The sequence below is a fragment of the Rhinatrema bivittatum genome, chromosome 16 (genome assembly GCF_901001135.1).
Source record: "Rhinatrema bivittatum chromosome 16, aRhiBiv1.1, whole genome shotgun sequence".
In the NCBI taxonomy this organism is placed as follows: Eukaryota; Metazoa; Chordata; class Amphibia; order Gymnophiona; family Rhinatrematidae; genus Rhinatrema; species Rhinatrema bivittatum.
Genome location: NC_042630.1, coordinates 17,190,792 through 17,214,245, shown reverse-complemented (window position 1 = coordinate 17,214,245; position 23,454 = coordinate 17,190,792). Strand labels below are relative to the sequence as shown.

Sequence of the window (23,454 nt, the reverse complement as noted above, 5' to 3'; positions counted from 1 at the left end):
GAGCTGTGGTGTACTGACCAGAACACGAGACCTGCTTCGGCTTCTGTTCTCCAGATCCTTCAGTTTCTACAAGCGGGGGTGAACAAGGGGCTCGCCTGCAACTCGCTCCGGGTTCAGGTGGCCGCCCTTGGTTCGCTCCTGCGCGACGGGGGCTCTCTGCTGCAACACCCGGACATTGGAGTCTCAACCTTGTGCTCCGTGCCATGTCGGGGCCCCCGTTCGAGCCACTGCGGAATGTGACGATCAAGGACCTCACCCTCAAGACTGTGTTTCTGGTGGCCATCTGCTCCGCTCGACGCATCTCGGAGCTGCAGGCCCTGTCGTGTAGAGAGCCTTATCTCCGTTTCCCCGACTCTGGAGTTTCTCTTCGCACTGTTCCTTCCTTCCTTCTGAAGGTGCTGTCTACGTTTCACGTCAATCAGACGGTGGGACTGCCGTCCTTCTCCTCCTCTGAGCCGAGGGCTCTCCGACTCCTGGATGTCAAGCGCACACTGCTCCTCTACTTGGAGGCTACGAATGACCTCCGGACTTCTGACCATCTCTTCGTACTTTGGTCCGGCCCTAGGACAGGATCTCAGGCCTCGAAGACGACCATGGCTGAAGGCCGGCATTGCCGTTTGCTACGTTGGGGTGGGGCGGACTCTCCCGCCCGGCATTGTAGCGTACTCTACACGCTCTCAGGCGGCTCCCTGGGCGGAAGCTCGCTCGGTTTCCTCTCAAGAAATCTGTAGCGCAGCCACCTGGAAATCGTTACACACGTTCTCGAGGCACTATCGTCTGCACCTCGCCTCTTCTGTCTCTGGACACTTTGGCGAACAGGTTCTACGTGCAGGCCTCGCAGGACCCCACCCGAGTTAGGGAAGCTTGGGTACATCCCACTGTCTGGACTGATCCAGGTACGTACAGGGAAAAGAAAATTATTACTTACCTGCTAATTTTCGTTCCTGTAGTACCATGGATCAGTCCAGACGCCCACCGCGTTTGGGTTCTAATCCTGCTTGGCTGTTGTTCTAAGATACAGTCGTGTTTTCTGTCTTTCACGATTTCTCAGTTTTCACTGTTTGTCACAGTGCCCTGTTGGGTTGACACGCTGTATTCATCACCTCCTACCCGTTGGTGGGACGGTTGCAGTTCTTTACTTAGGTTAAGCGGCTTATTGTTGCCGTTTACTTTCAACTTGATCCAATACGGGGGTTTGTTTACTCGGGCTTTGATATACTCGATGCTGAACTCCTGCAGAGGGGGTAGTAGTACTTATGGTGACGCCCCCTCGAAGCTTTGGCTGACTCCATCTGCTGGATTGGGGACATAACCCACTGTCTGGACTGATCCATGGTACTACAGGAACGAAAATTAGCAGGTAAGTAATAATTTTCTTTTTCTTTAGTTATTACCTTTTTCTTACTTTAATGGTGTTTATCTCTCAAGAACTGGTTTTTTTTTGGGGGGGGAGTTGCATGATTGGCAGCAGATATGGGAGGACCAAGACAATGTATGTGTCATTACAACCAAAATTCAGAGTAGTTAGATGTATACTGAAGTGCCAATGAGAAGGGAATTAGGAAGATAGGAAATATGAGTTTGTGCTTGTATTATTATGATTATGTATAATGTGTTAATTTTTGTGTTGTTTTAATTGGATTAATTGGATTATTATTTTTAGTGATGTAATGAATTATGTATTTTTTGATGTGAGGAGGGGAGTATGATTGTTTAGGTAAGTAAATTCAGCTTTTCACACCCCTAGCAAGAGTGGGGGATGTTACTAGCAGCATAAAGGATGTTTTTGTATTTTATGCAATTTTGATGTTTTTTTTAATGATTATTGATGTATTATGTTACTGAGTTATACTACTTTTATATGTAAACTGTTTTGGGACCCTTTTGGGGCTATATAAGCTGAAATGTAAATTTAAAAACTGACTAGTAAAATAAAAAAATGATTGTAAAACTTGTGACTGAAGGTTTACCCTGAGTCTACTCTAAGTACAATCCACTCTGATAGACAAGACTCTTTCCAGTATTGATAACCTAGCTGTATCCATGAATCATATCAAGGAATACTCTGCCTGGTTATTGATTGAGAACTGTTTCACCTGCAGTTAGGACTGACTTGTATCTTGGGGTCCAGTTAGTGCTTGTTCTGTACATGGGTCGCTTAGCAGCCAGGGAAAATTGACAACTGATTGACTCTGTTCTGTGATATTTATATCCTGGGTCATCCTCTCTTGTGAGTCAGGTGAACAGGATGGACTGTCAAATTGGATGTATGCCGACTCTTACCATCTCTAAAACTAACTCCCTGTGATGGAGGGATGACGCACAAGGCGGATTCTTGTTCCAAAGGGAGAAACTGTTCAGACTGCAAGTCTTTTAGGCATTTGTCTGTGGCTATTTCAGCCTGTCTGCAGCAAGACAGCAGAAACATTCCCTTCCATTTCATCCTGCTACACCAGTCCAGACAGGAGGGTTATGTCCCCCTACCAGCAGATGGAGGCAGAACACACAGCTTTCTCAGTGACAACATTGCCACTACATAGAAGTGGTGCAGTATAGAGAAATTCAGTAGGGCAATTGATGATGCAACAGGATTTTTCTCTGGCTTGCCTTCCACTTGGAGGGATTTAGGCATTGGCTTTCTTTTTCTTGGGCCAGGCACCTGGTTTTTAGAGCAGGGAGCACATTTGGAGGTTCCCAGTCCTAGAAAGAACTTGGTGTAGAGTTCAGGGAGAGGTTCTTCTCTTGGCACTTAATTTTGTTTTTTAAGTTCGTTGTGCCAGCATGCTTCAAGATTTGAGAGAGGATCCTTCTTTCTGCTATTCCCCCCCCCCCCCCCCCCGCCCATCCCCCCCCCCGTGTTCCTGTACCGAGTTTGAGGAATTGAAAAAAAAAGTCCAATGGTGGACAACAATTTGAACCGGAGCACTGCTAAGGCAAATGAATGGCTTGACCAACCTGTTTTTCAGCTTGGGTAAGTGTCTGGATGAGCCAAGTGCCTTTAATTCAACTCAGTACCAAGATTTTTGCTACTACACAAATTTCCTACAGCATGGAATGGGCAGACCACGGTCAGCACTGTGGGGCCTGCAGCTGCAAGCAGTCATGTCTGCTATCAGTGCTGTGGGACTCCTTTGTGCTGTCTTATTAAGAACTGGGAGGGTTCCCAGAGAGTGCTCTACAGCCTTGGAGCAGGCGTTGGGCGCTTCTGATAGTGCTGGTAAGGAATCTCTTTCAGCACTGAGGTTGAAGCAAAGACCAGGGAAAGCCTCTGAATCATCAGTTTTGGCATAAAGTGTTGTCATTTTAGACCCTTCCCCCACAGCTGCTTCTGCTTTTCAGCAGTGCTTCTCTGAGCTGCCTCCAAATTTTGGGAATTCCTTGGTATTGGCTTCTGTAGGGGAGATCATCTAGTTCAGGTCCCTCAGGTTTGGAGATGCCTTTTTCCAAGGATTTTTCTTTTGAATTTTTTAGATTCCTACATCAGGATTTTTGTGTCATTCAAAAGCCTGGAGGGGCTGGATAACTATCCCTGTCCTTGGGTCCAGGGTGAGGCCTGGGGATCAGGAGGTTAGTAAGCACCCCCAAATTATCTTCAGAGTTTTGGTTTGCCATCTTAAGGAGGTGCAGGAGTTATGTGAGGACCAACTGGATTCTGCCAGCTCTGCTTCTCTGGAAGAGGGCAAGGTTGCTTCAGATAGAGACAATGATTCTATTATCTGCCTTTTCCCTGTCCGTACCCGGATCAGTCCAGACGGTGGAAGTGAAGGGGTGGACTGGTCCATCCTTACCTGGGTGACTGGCTCATTCGGGCAAAATCGGAGAAACTCTGCGTGATTGCAGACAACAGAGTCTTGTCGTTTCTCACCTCCCTCGGTTGGATAGTCAATTTCCCCAAGAGCAATCTCAAGCCCTCTCAAGTCCTGGAATTTTTAGGGGCACGCTTCGACACACACGTGGACAAAGTCTTGCTTCCCGAGGCCCGGGCGCTCAAGCTCATGAATCAAGTAAGACATCTGTTATCTCTCTCTGTGCCCAAGACCTGGGACTATCTCCAGGTCCTGGGCTCTATGGCTTCAACTATAGATTTGGTTCCATGGGCCTTCGCAAATATGCGGCCTTTTCAGAAAGCTTTGCTGTCCCGCTGGAAGCCGGTCTCAGTGGAGTTTTAGACACCTCTACTGCTCTCTGACTTTACCATCGTCAGCATGCAGTGGTGACTCTCACTCGCTCACCTGTTGAAGGGGATGCACCTGGAAACACCTCAGTGGATCATTGTTACAATGGATGCCAGCCTCTCTGGCTGGGGAGTGGTGTGGTGAGAAATGACAAGACTTTGTTGACTGCAATCACTTAGAGTTTCTCTGATTTTGCCCGAATGAGCCAGTCACCTAGGTAAGGATGGACCAGTCCACCCCTTCACTTCCACCGTCTGGACTGATCCGTGGTACTACAGGAATGAAAATCAGAGATGAAATAGCAGCCCTCACTGATCAGGGAGTATGTTTGCAAAGGATTGCAGATTCCAAAGTTAAGGAATCTGTAGACTGAGATCCTATTATCAAGAGTGTTTGTAGAGTGGCCTTAAGGGAGTAAAGAACATGGTCAAATTGTATCTCCTCCTCTAATGGGCAAGTTCAGTGTCTGTTTCAGATGCCTTGGGGTGGACGCATTAGTCACAGTTGTCACAAGAGGACTACTATCTCTGTGGAGGGAAGTACTTCTCTTAAGGATCTGCAGCATAGGAAGATTGAACTTCCTTTAAAACACATTTTTTCTTTGACAGCTCTTGCGGTCCAAGTCTCGATCTGCAGGGCTATGGTTGCCTGAGCATTGTTGTGATAGATCCAGCAACTTCCAGAGAGCAAGGATGCAGCCCTTATGGAATCAGCTGCAAGCGTTTTTGGCTGGTGCCCTCTCTGATCTCTTCAAGATTTCCTTTTTTTTCTCTAGCTTCAGAGATAGCGGTGAGGAGACTCCTCTAGCTCCACAAGTGGGCTGCAGATTCGTGATAAGCTTCCTTTTAAGGGATGTTTATTGTTTGAAGATCTAGAACAGCTAGTGAAGAATCTTGAAGATCCAAAGCTGAATAGGATCCCTGAGGACAGAATGCAATCTTTTTATTGGCCTGGTAAAGGCCATGGATATTTTCGTGATTCTAGATGATATAGATCTGGCAGGCAGACATTTTCTTTGTTCCGGTCTCAGGACAGGGATCAGTCCTTTTGGGGCTTCAAATTGTCAAGGTCTGGCTTATCTTCCCCCTCAGGAGCCGATTGTGCTTTCCAATAAACTGTGGCAGGTCCACTACCTACAAAAGGTTGTTTGCAACAGTTTTACCAGGATTGGAACCACATAATTTCAGACCAATGGGTCTTGACATCATCTGCTTCAGGACTAGACTTCACCTGTACCAGCCTGTGAGCTTGGGAGTCCTCACTTCTGTGGCTATTTGTACAGCTTGTCCATGGAGAAAGTGAAGTTGCTTACCTGTAACAGGGATTCTCCTTGGACAGCAGTACTAATCAGCCACACAATATCTGCTGCCGCCTCCCAGAAATTTGAGCAAAGCTAGTGAAAGTCTAAGGGGAACTTGTGCAACAGCATCACAGGAGCAGATGCACATGTTCGGAAAGTTCTTCTAGAAATTTCAGAGCTTGAGAGAGCCAAGTTCTTGTACATACCCCAGATCAGTCCAGACAAGTGGGTTTTACATCCCTATCAGCAGATGGAGGCAGAGAAAAAACGTTTCAGACAAAGCTACATAATCAAGAGTGCCACTTACAGTCCCTCAGTATTTCTCCAGCAGATGGTAGAGATGCAAACCTGCAGTCTGGAATAAAAAAGGATTAAAGAGAGAGCAGATAAGAAGTTTGGCACCCTAAGGTGCTAGGTTCCAGAATGTTCTGGAAGAACTTTCAGAGCTTGAGAGCCAAGTTTTCTATCACAGCGCTGTAGGATGACTTTGTTCACTTGTGTAGCTAGTTTGTCCATGGAGAACCCCTGCTACATGTAAGCAACTTCGTTTTACTTACATCAAGGGTGGTCACTTTTCAAAGAGCCCATTTCCAGGGATAAAATGCTTTCAAAATTGTCATCCCTGTGTCATAGTTGTGGAAGTATCTCATCTGGGACATGATGGGATAGAGATCCAGGTCACGTGGAGCTGCTGCCGGAGATCTCATGTGATCTGTGGTTTCATCAGTCTTCCGCATCCAGTGGGACTGAAAATATCCCAAGGTTTCCAGACTGGTGGGAAAAATTAGAACAGAACAAAAAAACATAAGACTTTGCCATACTGGGTCAGACCAGAGGTCCATCAAGCCCAGTATCCTGTTTCCAACAGTGGCCAATCCAGGTCACAAGTACCTGGCAGGATCCCAAAGGGGTAGGCAGATCCCAAGCTGCTGATCCCAAGAATAAGCAGTGGATTTCCCAAAGTCCACCTTAATAATGGTTTATGGACTTTTCTTCCATGAACTTGTCTAAACCTTTTTTTTTTTAATTATTTCTTTATTGCTTTCTCATAAATTTACAAAGAAATTACATCTTTGCGATCGAAATAACATAGCATTAGTCATGCATAGAAAACATCTCAAGTTTTTACAAACTCCTTTGAAAACTAGAATCATAAGACATTTTCATTATGTTTATACATGTCCAAAAAATCATACCTCATAGAGGTAATCTGCAGGAGAATATGAATATGTTAATGAGGACTCTTTAGGAAAATTTTACAAACTTACTACTTTGGCTAATTGTAAGAGATTCATACACATAAATTAACTACCTCCATTTACATTCTCATTGATCAAAACTTGCCTCCTAGCTCCCAAGAACTCTTTTAATTGGTTAACTTCAAAGAAAATATATGTAGTTCCATGAAGTTTTAATACACATTTATACGGGTATTTTATAATAAAGGTAGCGCCCAGTGCGATAACATTGGGCTTCAACAAAAGAAAAGCCCTACGGCGAATCTGTGTATTCCTGGCAAGGTCAGGATAGATCCTTACCATGACCCCGAGAAATGGCGCACCCATCTTTTTGAAATAAGCGCGCATTACAGAATTCATATCTTGTTCAGTTTGAAAAGATACCAATAAAGTGATTCGTGCTACAATTTCCACATGAGATTCTTCTAAATACCAAGTCAAGTTTTGAAAATCTATGGAATTCCCTGATAAATTGTTTGTAGTGGAGGCTTGCTTAAAAGGTAACTGAATTCATTTTTTAACTTCAGGAATTTTATCTGGTAGGATTTTTAAATGTAATTAACAACTGCTCCTCTTTTATTTTAGGAAAATGTAGTATCCAAATACTAAGATGTTTAATGGAATTTTCAAGGAATTCCATTTTTCTAGATGTAGCTAATCTCTCACGGGTAATCACGGAAGTTAAATCTTTTAACCCTTTAACTTCTTCTTCTAAGGAATGAATTTGTGTGCATTGCTCTGACAAAATATGTTGATGATCCTGAGTAACAGAATCTAACTTCATGGACACATTCTGCAAAATCAGAGATTGTTCCTGGATGCTATTTGCAAGTCTGCTCATCAAATCCCATAAGGACTCTAATGCCACAGTTGTAGGTTCTTCAATCCCTACCAGGTTCACACTCACCACTCCGGATTTTTGTTTGTGATCTCCACTGCCTGACTCAATCAAGCTTCCTCCCATGAGGGTCCTTCCTCCATGGGGCAAAGTCAAACTTTGATCCGGGGTAGAAGTCCTGGCTTTCTCCGGTACATCGCCGCAGTTTCCAACTGGCTAGGGTTCTATGGCAGGAATACCTCCATTTCCCCCAGCATCTGAGAGGAGATTTGGAGGGGAAGCTGTTATCAACTGGCGAGGTTCGGGGGGGGCTTAAAGATATCTCCCCGGGTGATAACAGTGTTCCTCCCACTGCAGCACCAATGGGCAGTGCCATCCCCTGTATCGCTGCAGAAACGGCAAACTCAGGTATGAGATGTTGTAATAATGGAAGCTGGATGTTCAGGCAGCAACCGCACTAGTAGTGTAGGCTATTAAGATTATTATGGATCTTTGTGGCTAGGTATGGAGAAGGTGGGGTGCTGGAAGGAATCAATTACAGATCTTCTATACTCATGTACCCAAGAAAAGAGGAGGAATATGAACTGGATAAAGAGAGATTTTGCAGGTGGTCAGACTGACTGACAGCTGAGATGAATTCTTAGCAGTGTGAGCAGAAAAATGGGCAGACTGGATAGGTCTTTTTTTGTCCTCATCTTAAAACGTGAGATGATAGTGAGGAATGGTGACAGAAACGAGCTAAATTTTTATCTTTATAAAATCTTACCGTGCAACTTATACTAAAAGAAGCTGCTATTCTTATTTTATTTTTCCCTCCTTGATATTGCAGGTTTGTTTCACATTACAGCCATAGTCCAGGATGATAAAGAGAGAGATGGACATATTATGCCCAGTCTCTGACTTGAAGCAGGCATACTGCATCTCCCACAAATTTTGTATAGCGGTCTTTCTCTTTTTGTAACTTCAAGTGCTTAGTACTGAATAGACTTCAGAAAGCAAATTTGCAAAACCACGCAGCTTTACAATCTACTGTGCTCTATGTAAATTTCCGATTGTTAAAATATCATTTCACTTTTTTCATGCATGTACTTTAGAATGTTATGATAATGCAACCAGACCATTACAGTCATTCACTAACAGAATTATAATGCCCCTTGGGAAGGGAATAGTAACCTCCAGAAGCTACACAAAGAATAACGTATTTAGAGGCTAATAACCAATATCTATGCCATTTTGCAAACCCCACAGGTAATTTTACGTCAGATAGTTTAGCTTTCATTTTTGCCTGAGTTAAAATTACCCACTAAGATTTGTCTGTTTTCTCTGTGGGTGATTTTTCAGTCAGAAACAATGCGCAAAGTTTTATATAACAAAAACTCCACACGCTCCAATTTCCGCCCTTTCTCCACCCCTGGGACCGCCTTGTCAATCCACGATTAAAGAACATGCGTTTTTGGACAACGCCTGTACTTTTACCCACCAAGAATTTGAGCAATAATAAAAGCTTCAATTTCTGCAGTCAAGACAATCTTGGCCTGCCCAGTTGTCCCTTGGATACTGTGACACTGCAGACATCACTCAATCATCAGTCATCATACATCAAACATCATACAGCTTCAGAACACAAAATCCACTGTTGGTCACTTTTCCTTCTCTTCGGAGCATTATTTATCATTATTCATTTTTTGCCGCTCACTATGAACTTTATCCTTGCAGATCCTATTGATGTCCATGAAGGATATGAACATTGCTAAGCTAACCAGTGTGGACCTCCCGCTCTTCATCGCCATCATTCATGATCTCTTCCCAGGCATTGAGACACCTACCATTGATTATGGGAAGGTACGAGCACCCAGGGAGTGCCCCACCTCCTTATTATAGAATAGTTGGGTCCCTTTGAGCTCTTGCATACTGATCTTATATTGCAGCAGTGTATCTACGTAATTCCCGAACATACCCAGATCAGTCCAGACCAGTGGGTTTATGCATCCCTACCAGCAGATGGAGGCAGAGAACAAACCTTTGAGGCACTGCTACATAACCGAGCATGTCACCGTTAATCCCTCAGTATTTCTCTGTCTCCAGCAGATGGCAGAAGTGCAAACCTGCAGTCCTGACTGATCTGGAGGTGGATAATTGGGAGCTGCTCCTCGAGGTACCAGGTTCCTTGGTGGGCCATCCCTTGAGATGAGCTGGGTTGGATACCTCTGGCTGTAGATGCCCATGGATTCTGGGACCCCTGATAGCCAGGGGACTGGCTCCCTCTTCATGCCCCGAGGTCCCCTCCTCTCCGCCACTGGCACCCTTAGGGAAGTATCCCTGTAAGGGTTTTTTTTTTCTTTTTGATTGAATTTTTTTTCTTTTAGTAAAAGTTTTCTGTTTAAAAAAAAAAAAAAAAGCTGTTGTTAGTTTCGCTAATGGAGGAACAACCAGGACAGTCGGCTTGTAGTGCAGGGCCAAGGTGGGCAAATTTAATGAGTGCTGGGGGAGTGGGAGTGGTGTCTGCCGGCCTTCTGCGGGGGTGTTTCCTGCGGGACCCGATCGCACTGGCATACCGCTGCTTATTTTGGTTTTGGATGGCTGTTGCTATTTTTAGCCGCCCGATTTCTTGACTGTCTCCGCTCCAACCATGCGCTTCTCAGGGCTTCCCCAGCTGGGATTCCCCTTGTGGACAACTGTGATTTCACGCAATTAGAGTCCCTTTTGCGTGAGTGCTTCCCACTACTGCGGACCTTCCTGCGCTTCATTAGGGGTTGTTCAATGATTTATTTTTTATTTATTTATTTAAGGTTTTTATATACCGGCAATCATGAAAACATATCTTGCTGGTTTACATGGAACGGGAGTGCATTAAATACATCAATTCGAACTGTGGTGACCGAAGGAGCAGTTACAAATAACAAGGGTAGCAGAACTTGGAGAAGAAGGAAGAGATAGGAAAGAATAAACGGTTAAACGGTATAAATAAATTAAATGCTATGTACAAAAGGCATGATTAGTGGTTGAGAGTTTTGTGGAGTCCTTGGAATGTGTCCTTGAATTGTGTTATTAGATTGTGTCTTGGAAAGCTTGCTTGAATAACCAAGTCTTAAGTCTTTAAGACTTAAGACTTGGTTATTCAAGCATCATAACCAAGTCTTAAGTCTTTAAGACTTAAGACTTGGTTATGATGCAGCCTAAGCTTGGCCACGAGGTGCAGCCTTCCCTGGAGCAGGAAGTTTTTCGGTGTTTTAGTCGGTCAGAGAAACCGCGGGTAGAGCCCTATAGGGCCTACGGTACCTGGTTTGACCACCTTAATTCCCTTTCCCTGTGCACAAGCTGTGCTTCAGGGGGAGAGGAACCCTCCGCTAAGGGTCCGAAGACCCAGAGGCCCTCCAGAGTTAGTTTTGCTGATGCACAAGGTCTTTCTGGCCAGGAAGACAGCTAAGCGGAGGTAAAGGGACAGGCCTTCCGAAACCCTCAAGAGAACTTGGGCATCCGCATATGCATTCTTGGTGCGGCCAGCACAGCATCGTGGGTTACAGGCCATGGGTACGGATCCAAACCCGAGAGATGTGGAGCATGATGAGGGGGCATCCCATTCGGCTGTGGATCTGGAGGGGGACCCGGATGCGGATCAGATGGGAGTAAGGACAAACCGGACCTCGCCGATGTGGCCGGAGCAGATTGGGATGACCCCTGGATGGTGTGTTTAAGAAGGAAGTGCTCCAACTGCTTATTCCTCGGGTGTTGGAGGAATTGGGAGTTAAGCTGACTCAGGAGACGTCTGACTACGAGGGCATTAACCCGGTTCCTGAGGGTCCTGCTGGGTCCTTCCAGTGCCTTTCCTATTCTGAAGAAGATCCAGAAGCTCATTAATTGGGCGTGGGGCTCCCCAGAAGCGGGCTTGAAAGTTGGACGGGCCCTGGCTAAACTGTATCTCCTGTTGGAAGAACACATGGATCACCTTCAAACGCCTAAGGTTGATGCGGTGGTGTCCGCAGTGACCATGAAGACTACGATTCTCGTGCAGGGGCAGCTGCCATCAAGGATATCCAGGATCATAACCTGGAGGTTCAATTGAAGCGCATGTTTGAGGTGTCAGTGTTGAGTCTCCAGGCGGCGGTGTGCGCTAGTATGATGCAGCATACATGTTTATGCTGGATCCAGAAGCCGCAGGAGCAAGCATCCCTGGGTGTGCTATTCTGGAGGCGGGGGTGGCCTATGTGGCAGATTCCTTATATGATTTGGTGCGCACCACGGCTAGGAGTATGGTCTTGGTGGTGGTGGCCCGGCGACTCTTGTGGCTGCACAATTGGTCAGCGGACTTGTGGTCTAAGACTCAGTTGTGTAACCTTCCCTTTAAGGGAAATCTTCTCTTTGGGGAGGACCTGGACCGGCTCATGAAGTCCTTGGGGAAAACCAAGGGCAGTCGGCTGCCAGAAGATAAAAAGGGCATCAAGAAGAACTTTCCTACTCTTCCTCGTTTTCGAGACTCGAGGAGGTTTCGGACTGGTAGAGGCTCCTCTTCCATGGGGCAAAAGTCATCGTCGAATTGTCAGCGCTCCTTTCGGGTGCTGGCCGGTGCTCCAGAGGAGGCTCTGGGCAGGGAACTGGAGCCAGTAAATCATCCCAATGAGTTCACAGGTGCCCACTCCTCATTGGCGGCAGTAGGGGGCAGATTGTCCCGTTTTCTCAAGAAATGAGTCAAGATTACTTCAGACCAGTGGGTTCTGAAGGTAGTAAGGGACGGTTACGCCTTAGAATTTTCTCATCTTCTCAGCGACGCCTTCCTGGAGTCACATTGTTCTTCTGGAAGCAAACGAGAGGTGGTGGAAGGAACCCTGTGCAAGTTGATAAGCTTGGAAGCCATCATTCCAGTCTCTCTGGATGAGCAGGGATAGGGAAGGTATTTCATCTACTTTGTGGTGCTGAAGAATGGAAGGTGCCCTCCTTCTATCTTAGACCTGCATAAGGAGAACTTAAACTTGTGGGTACCATGATTCTGGATGGAGACTCTGCATATGGTGATTGCGGATGTCCGCAAGGGAGAGTTCCTGGTGTCCTTGGACCTCAAGAAGCTTATCTGCATATTCCTATCCGCAAGGAGCATCAGAAGTTTTTACGATTCAAGGTGCTGGGCCAGCACTTTCAGTTTCAGGCTCTTCACTTCAGTCTGACAACGGCTTCTCAAATCTTCACGAAAGTGGTGGTGGTAGTGGAGGCGGCAGCCTTGAGACAAGGAGGGGTGTTGGTTCACCCATACATGGATAATTGGCTCATCTGGGCGGAGTGCGAGCGTTCGGTGCAGCGAGTGAGACAGCTTCTGAGCTCCCTGGGTTGGGTGATCAATGTGGCGAAGAGCCATCTGGTTTCCTCTCAATCTCTGCAATATCTGGGAGCGCACATCGCTACCTGACAGGGCAAGGCGTTTCTAATAGTGGACAGAGTGGCAAAAATGCAGGCCCAAGTTTCCCGTTTGCTGCATCTTTTGGTCCCGAAGGTCTGGGATTACCTGCAGGTCCTAAGGTCCATGGCATCAACGTTGGACCTGGTTCCATGGGCGTTTGCCCACAGGCAACCACTACAGAGGGCATTGTTGTCTCGCTGGGATCTGACATCAGAGGAGTCTATGTTCCCCTGCCTCTGAGGCAGGATGCCAAGGCCAGCCTCACGTGGTGGCTACCTCAGCCCAATTTGGACAAGGGAGAGTCTCTTGAAGTTCCAGATTGGGTGGTGTTGATCATGGAGGCCATCCTCAAAAGTTGGGAGCAGTGTGCATGGGATGCTCGACCCATGTCTCTGGTCGATGGCAGAGAAGACTTGGTCAAACAATTGCTTGAAAATGAGAGCGATGCGCAGGGCTTTGGAGGTGTTCCTGGTTCAGGGTCGAATGGTACATTGCGATGATGGTGGCGTCCATCAACTGCCAAGGAGGAACAAGGAGTCACGCTATGGCTCGGGAAGCTCAGTTGTTGTTTGCGTGGGCGGAGCATCCACTTGAAGGGATTGTAGCGTCCCATGTCGTGGGAGTAGACAACTTGCAGGCAGACTTCTTCAGTCGACAACAACTAGATTCTGGGTAGTGGGAACTGTCCCTGGAAGCCTGGAACCACATTTGTGCCAGGTGGGGGGGGGGGGTGTTCCTCAGCTGGATCTCATGGTGACGGGTGCCAGCTCGAAGATGGTACAATTCTTTAGTCACAGATGAGAGGTCAATACTTCACGCATATCCAGCATAGCTCTCTGCTTCAACGGCAGGGGAGAAGAAAAACTGATACTTCACGCATATCCAGCATAGCTCTCTGCTTCAATGGCAGGGGAGAAGAAAAACTGATACTTCACGCATATCCAGGATAGCTCTCTGCTTCAACGGCAGGGGAGAAGTAAAACTGATACTTCACGCATATCCAGCATAGCTCTCTGCTTCAACGGCAGGGGAGAAGAAAAACAACCAATAAGGGCTGAATAACATAGTCTGGGTAAAACAAATAAGCATGGATGTAGCTTGCTTATTGCGGCGGTTATTACCCCTAACTAATCAAGTTTGATATTTCACTTGGATGCAGCTCCATCACTGCTCTCTACATTAATGGTGGGGGTGGAAGGGAAATAGAACCAAAGGTTACTAAGAGCCAAGAGAAACAGATAAGTACGAGAAAAAAGTGTGAAGCTTGCTGGGCAGACTGGATGGGCCGTTTGGTCTTCTTCTGCCGTCATTTCTATGTTTCTATGTCAATTTGGTGGGCCTAGATGCTCTGGTATGTCCTTGACCGATGGGGATTCTCCTTTGGTTTCCTCTGGCAGCTCATTGGATGAGTGTTGTGTCGCATAGAGCGCATTCAGGCCCGGTGGTTCTGGTCGTGCCAGAGTGGCCACTTGTCCGTGGTTTGTGGACGTGGTGCATCTGGCGGAGCGTGGCCCTTTCTGATTGGCTCATCTGCAGGGGTTGCTGAGGCAGGGCCCCGTGTTTTTGGATCAGGAGGATCACATCTGTCTCATGGCTTGACTTTTGAGAGGCAGCGACTGCACATGAAGGATTATTCGGAGTCTGTTATTTCTATCCTTCTTCGGGCTAGGCGACTCTCTACTTCCATGGCTTATGTCAGAGTGTGGAAGGTCTTTGAGTCCTGATGCGGTCAGCTGAGGGCAGATCCTCTACTGGCTTTGGTTCTGCAGATTTTATCCTTCCTGCAATACGGTCTGTCTAAAGGTCTGGCTTATAGTTCACTCCAGGTCCAGGTTTCAGCTCTGGGTTATTTCAGGGGCAAGGTGTAGGGCAGACCATTGGCCTCTCATTTCTATGTTGTTTGTTTCCTGAAGGGAGGGAAGCATTTAAAGCTGCTGGTTTGCAAGATCTGTCCGGATTGGAATCTTAACTTGGTCTTGAAGGTGCTCTGTGAGTCTCCTTTTGAGCTTTTGGGTTGGGTCTCCTTGAAGGCTTTTACACTAAAGACAGTGTTTCTGGTCACAGTCTGCTCGGCCAGAAGTATTTTGGAGCTTCAGGCTCTTTCTTGTCACGACCTTTTCTTACGTATTTCTACTGACAAAGTGTCTTTGAGTACGGTGCCTTCCTTTTTGCCAAAGGTGGTTTCTGTCTGTCAAACAGTGGAGTTGCCGGGGTTCCCTGAATGGTCTAAGGGCTCAACAATAGGAAGAGATCTTCACTTTTTTGATGTTCGACGTGCGCTTTTGCGGGACCTGTCCTTTCAGATGGTCGGACCATCTTTTTGTTTTGTTTGGTGGAACTGAAAAGGGGAGAAAGCGTCGAATGCTACGTTGGCTCAGTGGTTGAAAGAGACTATTTCTTCGGCCTAAATAGCTAAAGGTCGTGTGTCCCGAGTGGCCTTAAAGCTCATTCTACTAGAGTGCAGGCGGCCTCTTTGGCAGAGTGTCAATTGGTGTCTCCTCAGGAGATATGTAGGGCTGCAGTGTGGTCCTCACTTCATACTTTCACCAAGTATTACCATTTGGATGTTTGGGCACCGGTGTAGAGTTGTTTTGGTCCATCCCACTGGTCTGGACTGATCTGGATATGTTCAGGAAAGGAAAATTGGTTCTTACCTGCTAATTTTCATTTCTGTAATACCACAGATCAGTCCAGAGGCCTGTCCCAATTTTTGTTGCCAAAAGACTGATTTTCCTGGTGCTCATAGCTACAATTTGGCATTCTCCTTGCCAGTTACAATAGTTAAGTTGATTTCATTATGTGGTTGCCAGGGCCTTGGGGGTCTTGGTTTCATTTGGTAGATCTCCAGTTCAGGGGATTCTAACCCCAGTTGTTTATAGTTTGCCCAGCGAGAGAGGAATTGTATTTAATCTTGGCTTTGGGTACAGGTCAGTTCTGAGAAACTACAGGTGGCTTGCTCGGTTATGTAGCAGTGCCTCAGTTTTGTTCTCTGCTTCCATCTGCTGGTAGGGATGCAAAACCCACTGGTCTGGACTGATCTATGGTATTACAGGAACGAAAATTAGCAGGTAAGAACCAGTTTTCCTTAATCACAACCTACCTATCCACTGGAGCTATACCTGGGTCACAGTAATTGTTTGAAGGGATTGTTTGCTTGTCCTGCTCTTCTGAGGCCACTCTCTTGTCTCTCCTGCAGTTAAAGGAGCAGATTGAGCTGGAGCTGAAAAAAGCTGGCCTTCAGGTGATCCCTTTTACTGTCACTAAAGTCATCCAGCTCTTCGAGACCAAGAGTTCGCGCCACTCCACCATGATTGTTGGGAAGACAGGCAGTGGCAAAACAGTGACCTGGCGATCACTGCAGTCATCACTCTCTGCCATGCACAAGACTGGGGACAACACCTACAGCCCTGTCAGGGTGAGTGCTGGGATTGAAACTAAAGAGAAGGAGATTTGGTGGACACTAGATCTGGAACAGATGTGCAAGATGTACTTGACAATAATAATGTCAAAGCTCCATTTCATCAAAGTTTCATGGTTTCAGTGTCAAAGGTCCATGGTGTCAATGTTTGTTTGTTTGTTTGTTTGTTTATTTATTTATTTATTTATGGTTTTTATATACCGGTCTTCTTACATTATATGCAAATCAAATCGGTTTACAGAGAACTATTGAAAGGTTTGCTTGGGAGCAATTACATATAACGAATAACTTTTTGAACAAACAGATAAATAGAACTTTTTAAACAAAAGTTAAATAGAGAAATATATTAGACAAATACACTGAATTATAAATGTCTAAATGTCTTAATGTTTTAAATAAAACTTTTAAATAGCCTTTATAAAGGAAGAAGAAATAAAAAAAAAAGATAGCCAAAGGACAACGTCTAACTCAAACATGGTATTAGGAATTATTCCTATTCCTAAATGTATAGATGTCTTGCTGGAAAACAGAAGTCATTGGAAAACTAAATGTTGAAGCACCATGGTAGAATGCACTTTCTCTCTCAAACATACACATGCAATCTCTCTGATGCACACACACATGTTCTCTCTCTCTCTCTCTCTCTCTGAGACACTCATGCATTCTTTCTGTCTTTCCCAGACACACACTCCTGCCGCTGCTGAGTACTGAAATGCACACCCCCCCCCCCATCACCTCCACCCACATGGCTGACTAACAAATAGTACCGGGGCATCATGCCTATCCAACAAGGTAATCCTGATTCAAACAGATAACCAGGTAGCGATGTGGTATCTCAACAAACAGGGGGACACAGGCTCTTATCTGCTCTGCCAGGAGACGGCACAGATCTGGGCTGGGCTCTCTCGCATTTTATGATACTGCGAGCCACCTACCTGGCGGGCACACAAATAATGTGATGGCAGACCATCTCAGCCGGACCTTTCATCCCCACGAATGGTCCCTAGATCCCTCTATGGCGAGCAGAATTTTCCATCAGTGGGGTCAGCCAGTCATCGACCTCTTTGCGATTCTGCTCTCTGCACCGCACCCACAAGACACCAACGATGAATGCCTTCGCCCACTCATGGAGCACGAGTCTGCTATATGCGTACCCTCCTATTCCACTCATCAGCCCCATATTGGCTGCGACAAGTCTGGTTTCCCATTCTTCGCGATCTCTGTCCAGCAGCCCCTTCGCCTGGGCACGGCTCCAACTCTATTAACGCAGAGTCAGGGCGTGTTACATCATCCAAACCTCCAATCTCTGTCTCTGACAGCCTGGATGTTGAAAGGTTGATTTTACAATCCCTTGACCTTTCCACTGATGTCTTTCAGGTCCTCGTAGCTTCACGAAAGCCTTCTACTCAGAAATCTTATCGATCAAAGTGGAAGAGGTTATCCTTGTGGTGCACACCAAAAGGTCTAGATTCCTTTTCCTGGTACCTAAGAACATAAGAACATGCTATACTGGGTCAGACCAAGGGTCCATCAAGGCCAGCATCCTGTTTCCAATAGTGGCCAATCCAGGCCATAAGAACCTGGCAAGTACCCAAAAACTAAGTCTATCCCATGTTCCCGTTGCTAGTAATAGCAGTGGCTAATTTCTAAGCCAACTTAATAGCAGGTAATGGACTTCTCCAAGAATGTATCTAATCCTTTTTTAAACACAGCTACACTAACTGCAATAACCACATCCTCTGGCAACAAATTCCAGAGTTTAATTGTGCGTTGAGTGAAAAAGAACTTTCTCTGATTAGTTTTAAATGTGCCACATGCTGACTTCGAGTGCCCCTAGTCTTTCTATTATCCGAAAGAGTAAATAACCGATTCACATCTACCCGTTCTAGACCTCTCATGATTTTAAACACCTTTATCATATCCCCCCTCAGCCGTCTCTTCTCCAAGCTGAAAAGTCTTAACCTCTTTAGTCTTTCCTCATAGGGGAGCTGTTCCATTCCCTTTATCATTTTGGTAGCCCTTCTCTGTACCTTCTCCAGTGCAACTATATCTTTTTTGAGATGTGGCGACCAGAATTGTACACAGTATTCAAGGTGTGGTCTCACCATGGAGCGATACAGAGGCATTATGACATTTTCCGTTTTATTCACCATTCCCTTTCTAATAATTCCCAATGTTCTGGCCTCCAGACTTCCTCCATCTGGGTACATCTAAGTTCCATAGCCGCTTACCATACAGGAATAGGGGATGCCCCAATTTTGGCGCAACCCCTAGTAGGGCGTTTTATGAGAGGCTTACTACAGCTGAAGCCTCCACTACATCCCCCGATTGTGGCCTGGGTCCTCAGTGTTGTCTTAGCACAGCTTATGCGGTCTCTGTTTGAGCCCCTGCATTCCTGCGAGCTACGACATCTCACTTGGAAAGTTATTTTTCTAGTGGCGATAACATCCACTCGCAGAGTCAGTGAGCTACAGACACTGGTAACATATCCACCTTATACAAGATTTCTCCATGACCGGGTAGTGCTCCGCACTCACCCTAAATTCTTGCCAAAGGTAGTGATTGATTTCCACTTGAATCAATCCATAATCCTACCCACCTTTTTTCCGAGGTCACACTCACACCCAGGTGAGCGGGCACTGCACTCCTTGGACTGTAAACATGCGCTTGCTTTTTATTTAGACCGCACTGCAGCCCATAGGCAGTCCACCCAACTCTTTGTCTCCTTTGACAAAAACAGACTCGGGGTTGCGGTGGGCAAGCAGACCCTGTCCACCTGGTTGGCGGACTGTATTTCGTTCTGCCACCAGCAAGCAGGCCTTCCGCTACAGGGACGTGTGAAAGCGCATTCAGTCAGGGCCATGGCAACGTCAGTAGCACACGTCCGTTCAGTACCCATTGCCGACATTTGCAAAGCTGCAACTTGGAGCTCTCTCCAGTCCTCACGAAACCTGCCTGCCACCCCGCGGAGTTGGGTTCGCCTACGTTTTATTATTTTATTTTTCACTTGTACTTTTTGCTACAAACGAGACTGAAGGGGGACCCCGTGTGGCCACAGGGTTAGTGGCATGCTGGGCATGCTCAGTGTGCCAGTCAAAGTTCTAGAAACTTTGACAAAAGTATTCTGTGACAGGGCTCCATCTGATGATGTCACCCATCTTTGAGGACTAATATCCTGCTGTCCTGGGAGAACACCTGTTACAGGTAAGCATCTCTGCTAAATTTAAAACATTCACCACAGAATCTATTATGTTACCAATGTCATTCAGCTGGAAGTACTCAAAAAAGAGTTACATCTTCTTCTGAAATCAAGAGCCATAGAACATGTTCCACAAATGCAGAGAGGAAAAGGATTCTATTCAAGATATTTTGATTCCAAAAGACAGGGAATCTTTGTCCTATATTAGATCTCAGAGACTTAAACACCTTTCTAATAAAATAAAAATTCAAAATTAACTCCTTAGGTATAATTTATTTATTTTCAGGTTTTTCTATACCGACATTCGTTTAGTAACATCATATCGGTTTCCAATTAACATGAACGATAGCAGCAGTGCTTTAAATTTGAAACTGAAGAAACAATATAGTTAATACAAATATTTAAAGATATATTGCAATAAATAGTTAACTAAAAAACAATTAATAAATATAGAGAGGTGGCAACTGTGCTTTACAATTAAAACTGAAGAGACAAGTTAGTTAATACAATAAAATAATCTTTCCTCTCCTTCAAAAAAAAAAAAAAAGAAAAAAAAGACTGGCTTACCAAAAATTTAATTTTAGGAAGTACCTAAAATTTGCATTGGAAGGCTAGTATTACCAGTATAAAATATTATTAATCAGGCTGGCATTAGCAACCAGAGTCTTCAAAAAGTGTCTGGCTGTTGTAGCTGCCCATTTGGGAAAAAAGAAACCTACTGGTCATTCCATAGCTAATACTGAGCACATCTTACTAGAAACTAGCTGATAGTTACATTCACACAATGCACTATCTGGGTTTCATAATAAATTTCAGCAGGTCCAATTTGACTCCAAATGAACAGCTAGAATTTATAGGGGCTCATCTAGATATAACAAAAGGGAAATCGTATCTTGCAGTTCAAAGAGCAATAATTTGTCAACTGATGGCTCAATCATTATTCAGGTGAAAATGGGTAATTGCAAAAACGTTTATGAAGTCATTCGGCAACATGGCATCAACAGTACATGTCACTTTCCCAGAACAATTAAAAATGAGACATGTCAAGTGGTATTTGAAGAACAATTGAAATTAACACATTCAAAACTGAACCACTGTATTGAATCTGTGTTGCGGGCTCCTGAAGAGGGAGGAGTTAGCAATCTGTTCAGGATCTGGTGCTAGGAGTTAGCAATCTGTTATTCTGATATAGTAGTGGGTGGATCTCTGGGCCGGTGGGAGATGACCACACCCTCAGGAGGATATCCCGAGAAGGACTACGGGCTAGGCTTGAGTGTGGAGACAGACACACATTATTTTTATTTATTTAGATTTTTTATATACCGGCATTCATGAACAGGTCACATCATGCCGGTTTACATAGAAACAAGGGGTGCATTGAACAGTAGAACTAAACTGGTGCAAGGAGGATGCAGTTACAAAAAAAACCAGGGGTAGCATAACTGGGAGAGAGAAAAAAGAGGAACAAGGGGGAGGAAAAACTGTAAACTGTATGGGGATAAAATAAATAACTTAACGATTATTTACAGTACCAAATGGTAGCTTTGTTACAAGAGTTGGAGGTAGTTATGAGTTGTCCGGGAAGGCTTGTTTGAAAAGCCAGGTCTTCAATCTTTTGCGGAAAGTTAGTAGGCAGGGTTCTAGGCGCAGATTTGTGGGTATGGAGTTCCAAAGTGATGGTCCGGCTGTCGAGAATGCCCGATCTCTTGCCGTTGTGTGTCGGGTGGATTTAGTGTTTGGAACTTGGAGGGATCCTTGGTAGATTTCTCTGATTGGTCTTTGAGAGGTATGAAGGCTGAGCGGATATTGAAGGTCCAGGGAGGTGAGGTGATGGATTGACTTGTAGATGATGGTGATGGATTTGTAGAGGATTCTGGCATGGATGGGGAGCCAGTGAAGATTTTTTAGGATAGGTGAGATGTGGTCTCTTCTTTTGGAGTTAGTGAGGATTCTGGCCGCTGTATTTTGTACCATCTATAGAGGTTTGGTGTATGAAGATGGAAGGCCTAGAAGTATGGCGTTGCAATAATCTAATTTTGCGAAGATTATTGCTTTAATAAAAGAACATTAGTTCTTTTATTAAACAGGTTTTTGAAACCACCAGAGGTGGCAGTAGTGAGCTGATATGCCCGGCAGGGCTGTAGTACCTCAGGTACTGGAACAGCGATCCAGGATGGCTGAGCTGTTGAGAAACTGTAGAAAGTGAGTAGGCAGAGTTCATAACAGAACTAGATGACAAAAGTCACGTAAGGTCTTAAGGAAGCTCAGTAGCTGGAAAAGTTTAGGCCCTCGAGGAGCGAGTACCTGGTTCCAGGGAAAGCTCTGAGAGAGCAATGGTAACTCACAATTGTTTGTAGCAGCGATAGCTTCCAGGCAGTAGAGAATCTTCAGAGTGTCCAGGAACATGGGCCCTCGAGGAGCGAGTATCGGTTCCTATCGTAATCTGAAATAAAGAAAAGAGCAAGGCCCCCGAGGAGCGGGTACCTCTGATAAGTCCAAGGAGTCAGAGTAGCTTGGGAGGTGAAGCCGAAGCAATCCCCTTCCTTGCTAACTCAGTTAGTTAGCGAAACAGAGACCTTTAAATATTGGAAGCGGATGACGTCATCTCAGGGGGATGCCCCTGAGGTTTGCGCTCTTGCTGGTACTTCAATCAGAGCGCGCGCACGCCCTAAGTCTTCAGGCAACATGGCGGATCTGCAACGTCGAGCCGGTCTGGGGACGCCGGCGGGAGACGGCATGGAGACGCCATGGCAGCCAGCCATCCATCAGACCCGGAGGGAGTCGCCACAGAGGTAAAGAGGGCAGAGTGAGGGCGTTGAGCAGCGACGGTCGCAACAACCACAGATTTATTTATTTTATTTATTTAGGCATTTTTATATACCGAAACATATTGTGTACACCTCATGTCGGTTTACATAATTTGATGGACAGTCTTTAACGACAAGTCCTAAATTTATTCAATAGAAATAAAATCACAATAAATGCAAATAAAAATAGTAAAATAATGCTAAAATAAAATAACCCTATAAATAGTAAAAACATGTAAAATTATATCATAATCATTCTAAAATAACAAAATACATAAAATTCATTCAGAGTCAAACTGAAAAATAGGGTTAAAATAGATATCCTACATGTTTTCATGTCACGGGGGAGTCACTAAAAGGAATCATACTGTACTGTTGAAAGCCTGTATAAATAGCCATGTTTTTAGCTGTTTCTTAAAAGATTGGATATTCTCTTCTAAACGCAGTTCAAGTGGGAGAGAATTCCAAAGTTTTGGTCCAGCTATGGAAAGGGCCCTCTCTCTGACTGCATTGAGATGTGCTGACTTAGGCGATGGAACTGAAAGAAGTGCTTTACCTAAGGACCTAAGATTTCGTGAAGGTGTATGGATATGAAGCGTTGCATTTAACCATTCATTATTATTACCATAAATAGTTTTATGTATCAATGTCAGACATTTATATTTGATTCGAAAATGAATGGGAAGCCAATGTAAATTCATCAGGATTGGGGTGATGGATTCAAAGTTTTTTGAATTAGTTAGTAGACATGCGGCAGCGTTTTGCAAAAGTTGCAGCGGCCGAATGGTGGCCAAAAGTAAGCCCAAAAAAAGGGCATTGCAATAGTCCAATTTTGTCAATAGCAAAGTTTGAAGCACGGTTCGAAAATCATTATAATACAACAGTGGTTTCAGTTTCCTTAAAATCTGCAATTTGTAAAAACCATCTTTAATTATATTCTTTACAAATGCCTTTAAATGAAATTCATTATCTAAAATAGCACCAAGACTCCTGACTTCGTGTTTGATGTTGAAAATGGCTGAACTAGAACTAATTTCAAGTGAGATTTTATTCGTAACCTTATTACAAATGTATAGGATCTCTGTTTTCG

The 23,454-nt window shown here is 45.0% G+C and overlaps 1 protein-coding gene across 2 annotated transcripts in view; it reads left to right on the top strand.

Annotated features, from left to right (window-relative positions):
• The window catches only part of DNAH2 (dynein axonemal heavy chain 2), a 392,322-nt gene that overhangs the window by 182,458 nt on the left and 186,410 nt on the right, over positions 1 to 23,454 (top strand). For both annotated transcript variants that reach the window (XM_029581921.1, XM_029581922.1), the window contains 2 exons: positions 9,268 to 9,393; positions 16,137 to 16,355. In XM_029581921.1, coding sequence (XP_029437781.1) covers positions 9,268 to 9,393; positions 16,137 to 16,355 — 345 coding nt within the window. The remainder of the gene's footprint in view (positions 1 to 9,267; positions 9,394 to 16,136; positions 16,356 to 23,454) is intronic.